This window comes from Haliotis rufescens, unplaced genomic scaffold, assembly GCF_023055435.1.
Source record: "Haliotis rufescens isolate VD_foot unplaced genomic scaffold, xgHalRufe1.0.p SCAF_12, whole genome shotgun sequence".
NCBI classification, from domain to species: domain Eukaryota; kingdom Metazoa; phylum Mollusca; class Gastropoda; order Lepetellida; family Haliotidae; genus Haliotis; species Haliotis rufescens.
Window position 1 is genome coordinate 42,785,443 of NW_025963802.1, and position 14,638 is coordinate 42,800,080.

General features: G+C 45.9%; 1 protein-coding gene across 5 annotated transcripts in view; it reads left to right on the forward strand.

Moving 5' to 3' along the window:
- Window positions 1–14,638, forward strand: part of LOC124119039 — a 130,874-nt gene that overhangs the window by 56,658 nt on the left and 59,578 nt on the right. For all 5 annotated transcript variants that reach the window (XM_048393706.1, XM_048393708.1, XM_048393707.1 and 2 more), the window contains 7 exons: window positions 4,801–4,927; window positions 5,288–5,427; window positions 6,110–6,221; window positions 6,971–7,104; window positions 9,846–9,951; window positions 10,246–10,418; window positions 14,456–14,597. In XM_048393706.1, coding sequence (XP_048249663.1) covers window positions 4,801–4,927; window positions 5,288–5,427; window positions 6,110–6,221; window positions 6,971–7,104; window positions 9,846–9,951; window positions 10,246–10,418; window positions 14,456–14,597 — 934 coding nt within the window. The remainder of the gene's footprint in view (window positions 1–4,800; window positions 4,928–5,287; window positions 5,428–6,109; window positions 6,222–6,970; window positions 7,105–9,845; window positions 9,952–10,245; window positions 10,419–14,455; window positions 14,598–14,638) is intronic.

The window sequence follows — 14,638 nt, forward strand, 5'->3', positions numbered from 1 at the left end:
GTGGTGGCGGGCACCGGCCCGTGCACTACCGACGCACAATTTTCCCTAGCGGAGCCAGACGCCTCTTCCGAGGCCGAGGCGTCCACTAGTGGATACCTAGCCCGGAGCCAGGTTGGTTCCCTTTGTCTCGGGGACGATCCGAGACCGAGCTTCGGCTCCGGCTCGAGGTCGCTCCCCAGCGTAGTGGTGGCAGGCACCGGCCCGTGCACTTCCGACGCACAATTTTCCCTAGCGGAGCCAGACGCCTCTTCCGAGGCCAAGGCTTTCACTAGTGGATACCTAGCCCAGTGCCAGGTGGGTTCCCTTGAACCTCCGGCACCTCGGCACCGGGACTCGGCCTCGGGCCGGGTGCAGAGACACGTGCGGGACAGGATTGTCCATGTACTGCCTCAGGTGGCTGCACCCATGCCAGAGTCGGAGTCACCCAACTTGACTAAGGTCAAGCAGGGCCGGCGGTTGCCCCCCCTTTCCCGTGTGCGGTGCGGAGTTGAAGGCTGCTTACATATGCTTCGAGGAGCAATATCATAATGCATGCCAACAGCTCCGTGTGTCCGTACACTCCGCGTATCTGTCGGCTGTACAGAGGGAGTTAGCGGGAGAGGGGCCGGCCGACTCTTCGGAGTTGGCCGCGCAACTAACATTATCTTGCGCGGGACGCTATTCGTAGCTGTGCCTCGCAGATGATGTGCGCTGTTATGTGCATGCGCAGGCGGTGGATGTCGGTATCTAAATACTCGACTTACACACGCCAAGACCTACTTGCTTTGCCGTATAAGAGGGTGCCACCCTCTTCCCTGGGGCTGAGCAGGCGGTCCGAGAGGCTGCTCAATTGTATACTTCCATCAAAGACTCATAAGGCCTTGTTGGAGGTACCAAGCGTTAAAACCGCGTAAGCGGGCCTCTCCAATTGTCCCCTCCTACGCTAACGCACGGGTCAGACGTCCACACCTGCTGGGAAGCCGCCGCTTCCTTCAGGTATAAGGGCGCCGGGAGGAGCAAGAGAGGCACGGGCCGGGGCAAGGCAGCTGGTCGAGGCCAACAGCTTTTTCGCAGGGCTGGGAACGATTGGTTCCCATTAGCGCCCGAAGAGCCCCGGGTGAACCCACAGTCGCAAGTTATCGAGAAAACTCATCCGCTCCTCCACTTTTCCGGGATAAAGCACACTCCGGTGCCTGCTACCCGAGAGAAGGCGGAATTCCTCCGTGCCGAGGTCGACGCACTTCTTATGAAAGCTGCGATCGAACCGGGTCCCGAGGGACAGGAAAGCGAGGGCTTCTACTCGACTTGTTTCCTAGTCACCAAACAGTGATCTCAACTGTCGAGACAGGAGAATGGCTAACGTCAATAGACTTAAAATACGCCTATCTCCACATACCAATACACCCCGAGTTCAAGAAATACCTGAGGTTTTCTTTCGACGGGAGGTGTTATCAGTTCAGGGTTCTACCATTCGGGATCTCCACGGCCCCGAGGGTGTTCACCAAGCTGATGTTGATTCCCGCCCAAGTGGCCAGGTCAAAAGGTCGGTTCTGCCATCCGTACCTCGACGACTGGTTACTAAGAGCTCTATTGCAATCCCTGAGTCAGATAGCTACACAACAAGTGATAGATATTCTGATCACTCTAGGGTGGATGGTCAATCTCAAGAAGTCAGATCTGAGCCCCACTCAGAATCTAGTCTTCCTAGTGGCTAATTTCAACACGGTGAGAGGACGTGTATCTCTGTCACAAGATATCAAGTCCCTTAAGCGCAAGTCACACTGCTCGTACATGGCTCCAGTTACTGGACAACATGGCGGCGACAGTGGATTTGGTCTGGCGGGCGCGCTTGAGAATGAGTCCCATTCAACAAGCACTCCGTCGACTTTGGGCGAACTCGGAAGATCTCGAGACTGCGCTCGAGACTCCGTAGTGGCTCATTACACACCTCCAGTGGTGGACCGAGGTCGGGAATCACTCCCGTTCCGTCTCTCACAGTTCAAACAGACGCGTCACTCTCCGGCTGGGGAGGCGTTCTGAATGATCACACTGCCTCGGGACTATGGTCCCAGCAGGAGATCAAACTGCATATCAATGTGCTAGAACTGAGAGCGGTCAGGTTGGTGTTCCAACGCTTCCCGGATCTGCTTCGTGGCCAAGTGGTTCGTCTAGAGATGGACAACCAAACGGCGATGACTTACATCCGGAAGCAGGGGGGAACGGCGTCTCCGTCGCTTCGACGAAAGACGTGGCAGTTCCTACTATAGTGCGGCTCTCACGATATCAGGGTGCTACCTGTTTATCTCCCGGGGGTGGACAACGTCCGTGCGGACGCTCTGTCTTGCCGGATCCTCGCTCCTCACGAGTGGAGGCTCGACCCGGGGATATTCGGGATTTTCTCCCTGTTATACAGGTCGTTACAGGTGGATCGGTTTGCGTCTGGGTTAAATAACCAGACACCAACGTTCTGCTCCCGAGTACACGACCCGAGGTCGGTGGCACCGGACGCCTTTCAGCTAGATTGGACGGACAGTTCTGTGGGCATTCTCCCCAGTACCTCTGATTTCCAAGGTCCTGTCTCAGCTAGGCACTCAGCCTGCGCGACTAATTGTGCTCCTGGCACCTCTTTAGTCGGCGCAGAGTGGGTTTCCAGTAATACTCAGGTTTCTGGCTCAGCCTCCTGTTATATTACCTTTACGACCGGACCTCCTATCCCAGAACGGGGCCCTCCACCCGAATCTCAGGTTTCAGTGGGTGGCTTGGCCACTGTCAGGAATCGCCTCCAGAAGAGCGGTATTCCTGCACGAGTTGCAGACACAATACTGGCTTCGCGGAGGGATTCGACAAACGTTCAGTACGATAGATAGGCCTGCTATGCGCCCTGGTGTGTCGATAGAGGGATTGCAGATCTTTTTTCTGCAGATCTCGTATCCGTGCTTGAGTTTCTCCAGTCGCGACTAGATGACGGCCTGGCCGCATCAACAGTCCGAGGGTACTCTACAGCTATCGCAGCTTTTCACGTCCCTGTCGACGGGGCACTTCTGGGTGCACACCCATTAGTGCAGCGCTTTTTAGCAGGTGTGGACAGGATCCGACCGCCAGTCCGGCGGATCAGTCCCCCTTGGGACTTGTCAATCATTCTAGATTGGCTGTCCGGTCCTTCCTTTCGGGATCTGTCGTCTCTCTCTCTTCAGCTGTTGAGCTGGGAGACGGCGTTCATTGTGGTGGTAACGTCCGGCAGACGGGTAGGCGACATTCGTGTTATGTCAGCCGATCCCAAAATAACTGTCTTCCATGGGGTCGATAAATATCACCGGGACAGTCAGTTTTCGTCTACCGTACTATTACCGTCCTAGGGTCGCACACGATTCCACGTGAACGGCTCCTATTGAGCTACCTGCTCTTTCACAGCCTTCCTCGTCGGGGACCACTGCAAGACATGCTCATGTCTTGGATGTCCGCACGACTCTCAAGGCCTATATCAGCAGAAATATGGGTGTCCGTAAGGATAACCAACTATTTTGCTGTTACTGCGGTAGGAAGGTTGGCTCACCTGCGAGTAAACAATCTATCTCGAGGTGGATAGTTTCAACCATTTGTACAGCGTATACGCTTACAGGCAGGGACCCCCCTACCAGGTTGAAGGCTCATTAGGTTAGAGCAGTGGCTGCGTCAAAAGCGTACGCCGCAGCTCTGCCCATTGAGCAGATCTGCTCCGCGGCTATTTGGAGCCAGCCGAGCACGATTCATCAAACCTTACCAACTCGACAAACACTCAAGCGAGCGTACTCGGTTTGGTAAGTCAGTTCTCCGAACTGGGCAAAGTTCTAATCTCTAGCTGATTGAGCTTTCGAGATTTTAGACAGTCTTCCGGTTGTACTGCTCAGTAATGGTCCGGATTTTATCTTCTGCGGTCGATAAATATCAGTCCTTACTACTCGATAATACTCGTATTTTGCGCACGCACTACTTCGATCCTCGGGGACCCTCTGGCCTAGCTCAGCGCTGGTTATGGTCTCTCGTGATCAACGCCCTTATATCACTTGTTCAAAAAAAGTGTGGGGGGGGTGGGAGGTGTTTCGAGTTCTCAACTTATGACAAGCCGCAAAAACAGGCTTTATCATAATATATGGTCGACCACGCCCTGTCTCTAGCCCCCGCCTTTCGACGGTGGTGCCTCACGATAAGGTTGGTTCCATTTATTGAACTCAATATTTTATTCTGTTGAATAATCAAATACGATGTATTTATTTACGCCTGTTGCTGACGGATGCCACTTCCTAGATTATCTTTGGGAGTCTGTCTTGATGCAATAAGTGCCCCAAGGAGGATTTAATCAGAAAGAGAATTTTACAAACCTGTAGAGGTTATGAATTCTCTGATGAAATCCTCCTTGGGGCACGGCCACCCACCTCCCCACATTCCGTCAGCATTTGACATATGGAAAGTGATTTGGGTGAGAGTTGCTCCCCCTGGCGTGAGGCGCCGTTGGGGGTGAGGCCCCGTTGGGGGTGAGGCCCCGTAAGGGTGGTCGTATATCATACAAAAACGAAGTTTTTTGTGTGGTAACATTTTTTATTAAGGAAAATGGTTACAACTATGTCATATAGATTTTCTTGAGCAAGGAAAATGCAATAAGTGCCCCAAGGAGGATTTCATCAGAGAATTCATAACCTCTACAGGTTTGTAAAAATTTTATGCCACTTTGAATTTCATATAGATAGATATATAGATTTATAGATCTGAAATTCAAAGTGGCATTAAATCAAACTCTCTCACTGACTGACTCTGTAGCTATGATTGCCACTATTTTCTTAACAGTGCCAACCACCTCCCCTGACTACTACAGCCCCTGCAGGGACTACAACTCCATCAGATACAGCGCAGAGGCGTACTGCATGCCTCTTTTGCGGAAACTGAATGACACCAAGGGAAGCAACTCTTGCAGGTGAGACTCACATTTCATGTTGTAAAATGGGCAAGATCAGATTTGCCTTCAATTTCTATTGCCTATGTTCCTCTCTTATTTACTTTTGACCATGAGGTATGTTAGTGGAAGGTGGTTAAAGTGTTTGCTCCTCATGCATTGGAACCAGGTTAGATGTGTGAGGCTGATTGCTTGTGATCATACCCCAATGAAATGGCTTGCTGCTCATACCTTCAATCACTGGTTTGTCTTGTCTAAACACAGTCTGAACAGGCTGCAGAGATACAGTCGGAATGTGGCGTTAAACAACATTCACTCACATCTTTCTTCTTTAGCTATCATGACAACATGTCTTGGTTCATATTTGTCACTCTGTTTCAGTGCATACGGTAACCTGATGCAGTGCCTAATATACGCCTTGCACAGATACAACTGCACTGCCAAGAAGATACACAACATTGCTATCCAAAATTCCAAGATTATTAGGGATGAACTGTCAGAATTCAATCCAAACAGTTGTGGTGAGTTCATGTCCCGTGGAGAACAGTCTTCCTTGGCTTACTGACCCTGTGGTTTGAATATGTCCCCTGTAACCCTGTAAGAGGTAACTAACAGGCTCCACTGGCCAGGCTCAGTGACTGGGTTGTTGGTACTTCATTAGACCGATCATTCGTTTTCTGATCCCGACTCGATTATTTACACGCTGCCAGACCTGTGAAGATCCGGGATAGAATAGGTCTTCAGAAACCCATGCTTGCCCTAAAAGGTGACTATGCTTGTCGTAAGAGGCGACTAACGGGATCGGGTGGTCAGGCTCACTGACTTGGTTGATACATGTCATTGTATCCCAATTGCGTAAATTGATGTTCATGATGTGAATCACTGGATTGTCTGGTCCAGACTTGATTATTTACAGACCGCCATCATATAGCTGGAATATTGCTGAGTGTGGCGTTAAACATCAAACAAACAAACCCTGCCATGATATAGCTGGGATATAGTCTGTGACTAGTGCTAAAAGAATAGTTTTTTGTTCTGCCCATAACTTTCATCAAAGTGGTAGAAGACTTTGGACTTAGATCCATGAGATTGGTTTGGGTGCTCACAAATTTCACCCCTTGTTTCTCAAGATGGGCCAAATCATACCATTCACAACAGAGAATAGATCCCTCCAACATTTCTTAATATTTATTCCATTTGCAGGTGCTCCTACATTTACCACCAAGTCCCCATGTTTGGAGGACAACTATTATGGGTTTGTCATGAGTGTAATGTGTGAAGCTGACAAGCTGAAGCCCACAGAGGACAATTGCAGGTACGTTCTTCAAGCTAGATCACCAGTCTCTAAGGTGCTTGCTTGCAGTTGTGCTAGCAGAAATAGTAGCTGTACATTGGTGGTGTGACTGGCTGTGACTGCCTACATTATGATGCTTGGTCTGTCATTTTGTGTATGGTGCTCCAGGACCTGTGAAGACCTGGGGAAGATTAGGTCTTAAGCAACCTATGCTTGCTGTAAAAGGTGACTATGCTTGTCGTAAGAGGCGACTAACAGGATCTGGTGATCAGGCTGCTGACTTGGTTGATGCATGTCATCGATGCCAATTGCCTGTATCGATGCTCATGATGATAATCACTGGATTGTCTGGTCCAGACTCGATTATTTTCAGTCTGCTCTCATATAGCTGGAATATTGATGAGTGCAGTGTTAAACAACAAACCAACCAACCTATGGTGCTCCAGAGTTGCACCCAAATCAGGCATGTCTGTGACCTGGATTGTCCTGGAAAACATTAGGCTGACATGCTGTGATATAACTGAAGTACTGTTGAAAGCTTCTTCTCTTCTCACACCTCCTGTGTTGCATGGATAGCCCAGTGGTTAAGGCATTCACTCATCATGCAGAAGGCCAGGGCTCAGTTCCCCATATTGGTACAATGTGTATAAAGCTCATTTCTGAAGTCCCCAATAGCTGGAATATTGCGAAAAGCAGCATAATACCTCCCTCCCTCCCTCCCTCACTCACTCACTCACTCACTCACTCACTCACTCACTTTTGTGTTGCAGCATTCCCTACCAGTTGACCATGTGTGCAATGAACGTCTCTTCCATTCTATTCACACAATGTACAATGAGTAACTTCTCTGCCTACCTCCAGAGAAACAAGGACGGCTTCCCACCTGCGTTTAGACCCTGCATTGGTGAGTATAGCAATGGAAATGTTCTTGAACAACAACCTTGCACATCTAAATGCCTTAACCTTAATGCAGTAAATGCTATAAGGAGTAATGCAGGATAAGTACTGCATTTTCTGGAGTACAATGCGCACCCAAGTATAATGCGCACACCCCTCTAGTGGATTCAGTATTTTGGAGAAGAAAAACAAATTGGGAGGAAAAAAACATAAAACTCATTATGACATGTATAATGCGCACCGCCTTCCACACAGCATTTTTTTTTTTTTTTGCACTATACTTAGGGAATATGGTATAGAATGTAAAAAATATTTAGATTTGACTAATTACTGTTGCAGTTTGTCTGAACTTAACTGACAGTTTTATCCACCTGAACTGGACCACAATGAAGGAGGATGCAGGATAAGGGCCCTTTTTTTATCACTGAAAATATCAGATTATAAAGTTGCAGAAGACATTGGCATGAACATGATATGCCTGACCAAATGGCAGACTTCTTGGCTCTTTATTTTCATGCACTTGTTTTGGACTTGATCAAGTACTCAAGTGTGGCTAAAATGTGTGAAAAGCTGATACTTTGATCTTCAAGAGAAACCTAAATATGAGCAACGGTAATTTTTTTGACCCAATGTCTGTACTGGTATCTACATCAACCCAAGAAAATAAGCTTGGATTAAGACCTTGCTCATGTTCAAATATTAGAAGAACAGTTCCTGAAATCCTCTATAGAACCGGTTTCTTCTTTTTGTCCCCCGCCGCGCGAAAGCGCGAAGCGGGGGATATAGTATTCACGACCGTCCATCCGTACGTCCGTCCGTACGTCCCACCTGTTTGTTGCCGCGATATCTCAAGAACTAAACACTGGATTGTCTTCATATTTGGAACTATGGTGTATATACAGACACCACAGACACCAGTCGGTTTTGGTGACCTTGACCCCATTTTCAAGGTCACAGCAGGCAAATCTGCTTTTGGAGTTTGAAAACGGTGTTGCCGCGATATCTCAAGAACTAAACACTGGATTGTCTTCATATTTGGAACTATGGTGTATATACAGACTCCGCAGACACCAGTCGGTTTTGGTGACCTTGATCCCATTTTCAAGGTCACAGCAGGCAAATCTGCTTTTGGAGTTGGAAAACAGTGTTGCCGCGATATCTCAAGAACTAAACACTGGATTGTCTTCATATTTGGAACTATGGTGTATATACAGACACCGCAGACACCAGTCGGTTTTGGTGACCTTGACCCCATTTTCAAGGTCACAGCAGGCAAATCTACTTTTGGAGTTGGAAAACGGTGTTGCAGCGATATCTCAAGAACTAAAAACTGGATTGTTTTCATATTTGGTACTATGGTGTATATACAGGCGGGGGACATTTCGTCACTTTGTGACAAATACTTGTTTGCTTTCAACCATTATCTGGTCATTGAACGTTGAAGTTCCAAGCATGCAAGAGTTGAAATGAGCAAATTCTGATTCTCATTTATCAAGTCTGTGTAAACATAGATAATAACTTACGGCAAATATCTGAAGGTTTTGGGGGGCACGGGTGGCCCAGTCGTCTAAGGCGTTGCGATTCTCTGTGCAGAGTTTTTGTCCCTTGGGCACGCCAGAAAACTATGATTGTGGGTTCGAATCCTGGTTCGCCCTGATTATGTTTCTAGGTTTGTCAGCACCATACTTGTGGGTTTGACCGAAGTGGTAAACGTCTGAGACCTGCATCTCTTCAGGCTTTCCTCCCACATTAAGTTGACACGCCATGATATAACTGGAAAACTGTTAAACCCAACTCACTCACTCACTCTAAATGTTTTGCTCAGTTCTCACTTAATGGAGATCCTTTTGGAGGAAGAAGACCCTTACCACCTTGTCTGATGACAAGAGTTGGATGGGTTTTAGTCTTCATTGCAGCTTTCTGTGTGAGGAAGTTGTTGTAAATCATCCAAGAGGTTTTTAGCGCTGTGTGAGAGAAAGATGCATATTATCCAATAAGCGTTCAACGCTGTGTGCAAGGAAGTTGTATAAGCATTTAGCGCTCTGTGTGATAAACTTATCAGTATAATGTTAAGCCCATATCAGCTGTTTTCACAAGGTAACATTGGTGAAATATGTTTTTAAAATTTAAAAAAAATGTAAATAGTAACTGTTCGTGTCTCATAGGAGGGTCCTGATGGGTGGGTCCCATAAGCAGTAAGCATTTAAATTTAGGGTACTTTTTCATTAAGCAGTAATTTTTCTTCTTTTTCAATAAAATCATCGCGAAAAAATCCTAAATCAGCCATGACAGGACATGGGACTTTTAATTCTGCTTTCGTTTCATCCTGACAATTCATATTTTTAATACCTGGTAAAATCTCAAATCGCTAAACATTCTAGACTGGTCCCCTGTGTCAGTTGCGCAGCCTGCTTTCTGTGGTGAAGCATTTGGGTCTTGAAGACAGACTGTTTTTGACCATTTTAATCATTTTACGATAAGCAGTAAATTATCTTTTTATGTTAAGCAGTTATTTTGGGGTATTTTATGATAAAAAAGATGACTTTTATGTTTACGATAGTGTTTGAAGGGTGTTTTACGTTAAGCATTAAAACCCATCACGACCCTCTCGTAGGCCCTGTGGCTGGATATTACACTGTTTGCTTTATATGTTATTTATTGTTACCGTGCAATATGTGCCACGTAAATAAACTATTTTTCTTTTCTTCTTTTCTTCTTCTGTGTGACATGTCTATTTTGCCATTGCAGATAACATACAGTCCCTGATTGTCGACCGCTGTCTGCTGATGACCAATCCTGGGGCCAATTGTCTCGCATTTTCAACGTATGGGATTGTAGGCACAAGTACTTGCGAGTAGGTATATTTTGCTGACATAAATACTGTATTTAATTTGATAATGCAAACCTCACATATACAAGCGTGTAAATATTTTCAGCAATTGCTATTGGATATCTTCGTCAATATAAAGACATGACTGAGAAGTTATGTTTAGCTATATTCTTTGTCTGAGGTATCCTTTGCTTGGATAATGGCTAAGAGTCTGATCATTTATTGATTAGATATTTTCTGATATTAGATATTAGAAAAATATAGAACCACTTTCTATTAGTATTAGATATATAATTATTTGAATCCACTTCCTTACAGCGAAACTAACATGCTGCTCTATGCAACCAGTTTGAAGTGTATGAAGAGGCAGGTTCAGACCAACTGTACAATCATGGACATCAATAAATCTTTAAAGAACTACTTTGATGTGATCTCCGTGGGGGCTGGCAGCTTCCTGTCGGCACAAGCAATACCTGTGATAACCTGTGCTGGTGAGTACTGGAATTTACCAGGGGCCAACTTTCAGAATTACCCACGAGGAATAATGGATTATATGATTTAATCAAGTTGCAAGTAGGAATAATGGATTATAAGATTTAATCAAGTTGCAAGTAGGAATAAGGGCGTATATGATTTAATCAACTTCCCGAAAAGATTTTTGTTAAAATTCACTGGTATGAATTAGCCAATTACCATTTTGAGATGATAAAATGCTCAAGGAGGATTTCTAAAAAAAGTCCTTACCTCTATGTACTCCATTACCTTAGACGTGACTGTAGGTGAGAATGCATTCAAGGTATATTACCGTATTCGACGTAATAAGCGCCCAGGGCGCTCTCAAAATTAGAAATAGGGGGCTGTTATTAGAATATTATTTGGTGGAAAAAAGACAGTTGAAAGATAAATTTCATGGTTTATGCTGACACCCTGAAATGAATTTAATTGCCCATAATTAAGAATACATATTACACATGAGTGCTTATTATACACGAATAAATAAGTCTTGTGTACATTGATAAATCAGAATGGGTGCTAATTGGGATTGTTCACTAGCCAGTATATTAGCAAATATCGCCATGGGCACTTATTAGAGTGGGGCGCTTATTACGTCGAATACGGTAATCTTTGTACCCATGGGCATTGCAGGTCAGAATAGGGCCCCAGACATGTTCTATATTACTGTAAACCTGGGTCAGAATATGTCCTCAGTATACAAGGCATGTCCTTGAGGGATACTGAGACAGCATGGACTCAAGTGTACCTTGTCATGTCCTTGAGGGATACTGAGACAGCATGGACTCAAGTGTACCTTGTCATGTCCTTGAGGGATACTGAGACAGCATGGACTCAAGTGTACCTCGTCATGTCCTTGAGGGATACTGAGACAGCATGGACTCAAGTGTACCTCGTCATGTCCTTGAGGGATACTGAGACAGCATGGACTCAAGTGTACCTTGTCATGTCCTTGAGGGATACTGAGACAGCATGGACTCTAGTGTACCATGTCATGTCCTTGAGGGATACTGAGACAGCATGGACTCAAGTGTACCTCGTCATGTCCTTGAGGGATACTGAGACAGCATGGACTCAAGTATGTCATGTCCTTGAGGGATACTGAGACAGCATGGGCTCAAGTGTACCTCGTCATGTCCTTGAGGGATACTGAGACAGCATGGACTCAAGTGTACCATGTCATGTCCTTGAGAGATACTGAGACAGCGTGGACTCAAGTGTACCATGTCATGTCCTTGAGGGATACTGAGACAGCGTGGACTCAAGTGTACAATGTCGTGTCCTTGAGGGATACTGAGACAGCATGGACTCAAGTGTACCATGTCATGTCCTTGAGGGATACTGAGACAGCGTGGACTCAAGTGTACCTTGTCATGTCCTTGAGGGATACTGACACAGCATGGACTCAAGTGTACCTTGTCATGTCCTTGAGGGATACTGAGACAGCGTGGACTCAAGTGTACCTTGTCATGTCCTTGAGGGATACTGAGACAGCATGGGCTCAAGTGCACCTTGTCATGTTCTTGAGGGAACCTGAGACAGCGTGGACTCTAGTGTACCATGTCGTGTCCTTGAGGGATACTGAGACAGCATGGACTCAAGTGTACCTCGTCATGTCCTTGATGGATACTGAGACAGCATGGACTCAAGTGTACCTCGTCATGTCCTTGATGGATACTGAGACAGCATGGACTCAAGTGTACCACTTCTTGTCCTTGAGGGATACTGAGACAGCATGGACTCAAGTGTACCACGTCTTGTCCTTGAGGGATACTGAGACAGCATGGACTCTAGTGTACCTCGTCATGTCCTTGAGGGATACTGAGACAGCATGGACTCAAGTGTACCATGTCATGTCCTTGAGGGATACTGAGACAGCATGGACTCAAGTGTACCTCGTCATGTCCTTGAGGGATACTGAGACAGCATGGACTCAAGTGTACCTTGTCATGTCCTTGAGAGATACTGAGACAGCGTGGACTCAAGTGTACCATGTCATGTCCTTGAGGGATACTGAGACAGCGTGGACTCAAGTGTACAATGTCGTGTCCTTGAGGGATACTGAGACAGCATGGACTCAAGTGTACCATGTCATGTCCTTGAGGGATACTGAGACAGCATGGACTCAAGTGTACCTTGTCATGTCCTTGAGGGATACTGACACAGCATGGACTCAAGTGTACCTTGTCATGTCCTTGAGGGATACTGAGACAGCGTGGACTCAAGTGTACCTTGTCATGTCCTTGAGGGATACTGAGACAGCATGGGCTCAAGTGCACCTTGTCATGTTCTTGAGGGAACCTGAGACAGCATGGACTCTAGTGTACCATGTCGTGTCCTTGAGGGATACTGAGACAGCATGGACTCAAGTGTACCTCGTCATGTCCTTGATGGATACTGAGACAGCATGGACTCAAGTGTACCTCGTCATGTCCTTGATGGATACTGAGACAGCATGGACTCAAGTGTACCACTTCTTGTCCTTGAGGGATACTGAGACAGCATGGACTCAAGTGTACCACGTCTTGTCCTTGAGGGATACTGAGACAGCATGGACTCTAGTGTACCTTGTCATGTCCTTGAGGGATACTGAGACAGCATGGACTCTAGTGTACCTTGTCATGTCCTTGAGGGATACTGAGACAGCATGGACTCTAGTGTACCTTGTCTTGTCCTTGAGGGATACTGAGACAGCATGGACTCAAGTGTACCTTGTCATGTCCTTGAGGGATACTGAGACAGCGTGGACTCTAGTGTACCATGTCATGTCATTGAGGGATACTGAGACAGCATGGACTCAAGTGTACCTTGTCATGTCCTTGAGGGATACTGAGACAGCATGGACTCAAGTGTACCTTGTCATGTCCTTGAGGGATACTGAGACAGCATGGACTCAAGTGTACCTTGTCATGTCCTTGAGGGATACTGAGACAGCATGGACTCAAGTGTACCATGTCATGTCCTTGAGGGATACTGAGACAGCATGGACTCTAGTGTACCATGTCATGTCCTTGAGGGATTCAGAAAAATTGTCATCAGTCATTCAGGGTCGATGTCAACCCAAAGTATACAACCTCTCACACAGGACCTGTGGGTTGTCATCATGGCCCAGTAGGCTGATACTCTAACTTTGAACAGATGGTTTGCCTCCTCCAAGTTCTATTTCAGGCCTGGGATGAAGTGGGAAGTGCTGACAAGGCACCATCCCATTTACTCCCCACATTAAGAGTGGCTTAAACCCACCTGACAGACATCCTCGTTTGTCCAGGGTATCATGTCTCCATTATTATTGTAATAAAAACCCTGGACCTGCTTGGCACCGTAGCTTCAGGAAGTGATGCCGAACTTCTCCATCTCTCTGACCATTAATTTCACATTAATTTTCTCTTGCTTATGAGTGTCATTGGATTGGACATCTGTTTCTAGAGCTAAAAAAAATGTAATAGTCTTTGTTCTCAGGTTCCGGCTGCATCATAAAGTCCATTTTGAAAAAATAAAAAAAATAAAAATATTCCGTGTCTTGAACACACAACCCCGGCAGAGAAATGCTACAATACTTATGAACAACTTGATCCCATTGAAATTATTGTAAACAAAATTTGGTTCATACTAGCTTGAACAACTCCCTACCCCCTCCAAAAAAAAACAAACCTGCCCCCGCACTATATTTTCAAAAGCCATTGCATTCTCAATGTGATTGATTCAAAATGAAGCTATAGTGGTGAATGGGTCTAGGGTGTTTATGAATATACTTACCAATAAATGTTTGGGAACATGAAATACTTTTATACATGAAATATTAAATTGTGTGCTCAGTTTTCACTACAAAAAATATCCCCACAAATATTCACGATCCCTAACTGATTTTTGTTCTGCGTGGAATGGAGACATGATACACTGGATCTTTGAGGATAATATAAAGAGGGGGATTCAGCCCTTTTCTGGTGCTGCTGTAAACATTAACATCAACGTATTGTGTTGTCTAAGGCAGTAACACATTTAATTGTTGTTTCAGAATCAATTAAGACAACAGATATAAGCACATTACCGGACTTCTGTAACAACGTCGAAGCCATCATGAGGATCCTTATGACTTTCGGCGGCAGCAATGTTTCGGGAATATTCAGTGCAAATAATGGAGTCATCCCATCCTGCTTGTAAGTGTGACAAATTAGACAATGCTGTTGTCCTTCACAAC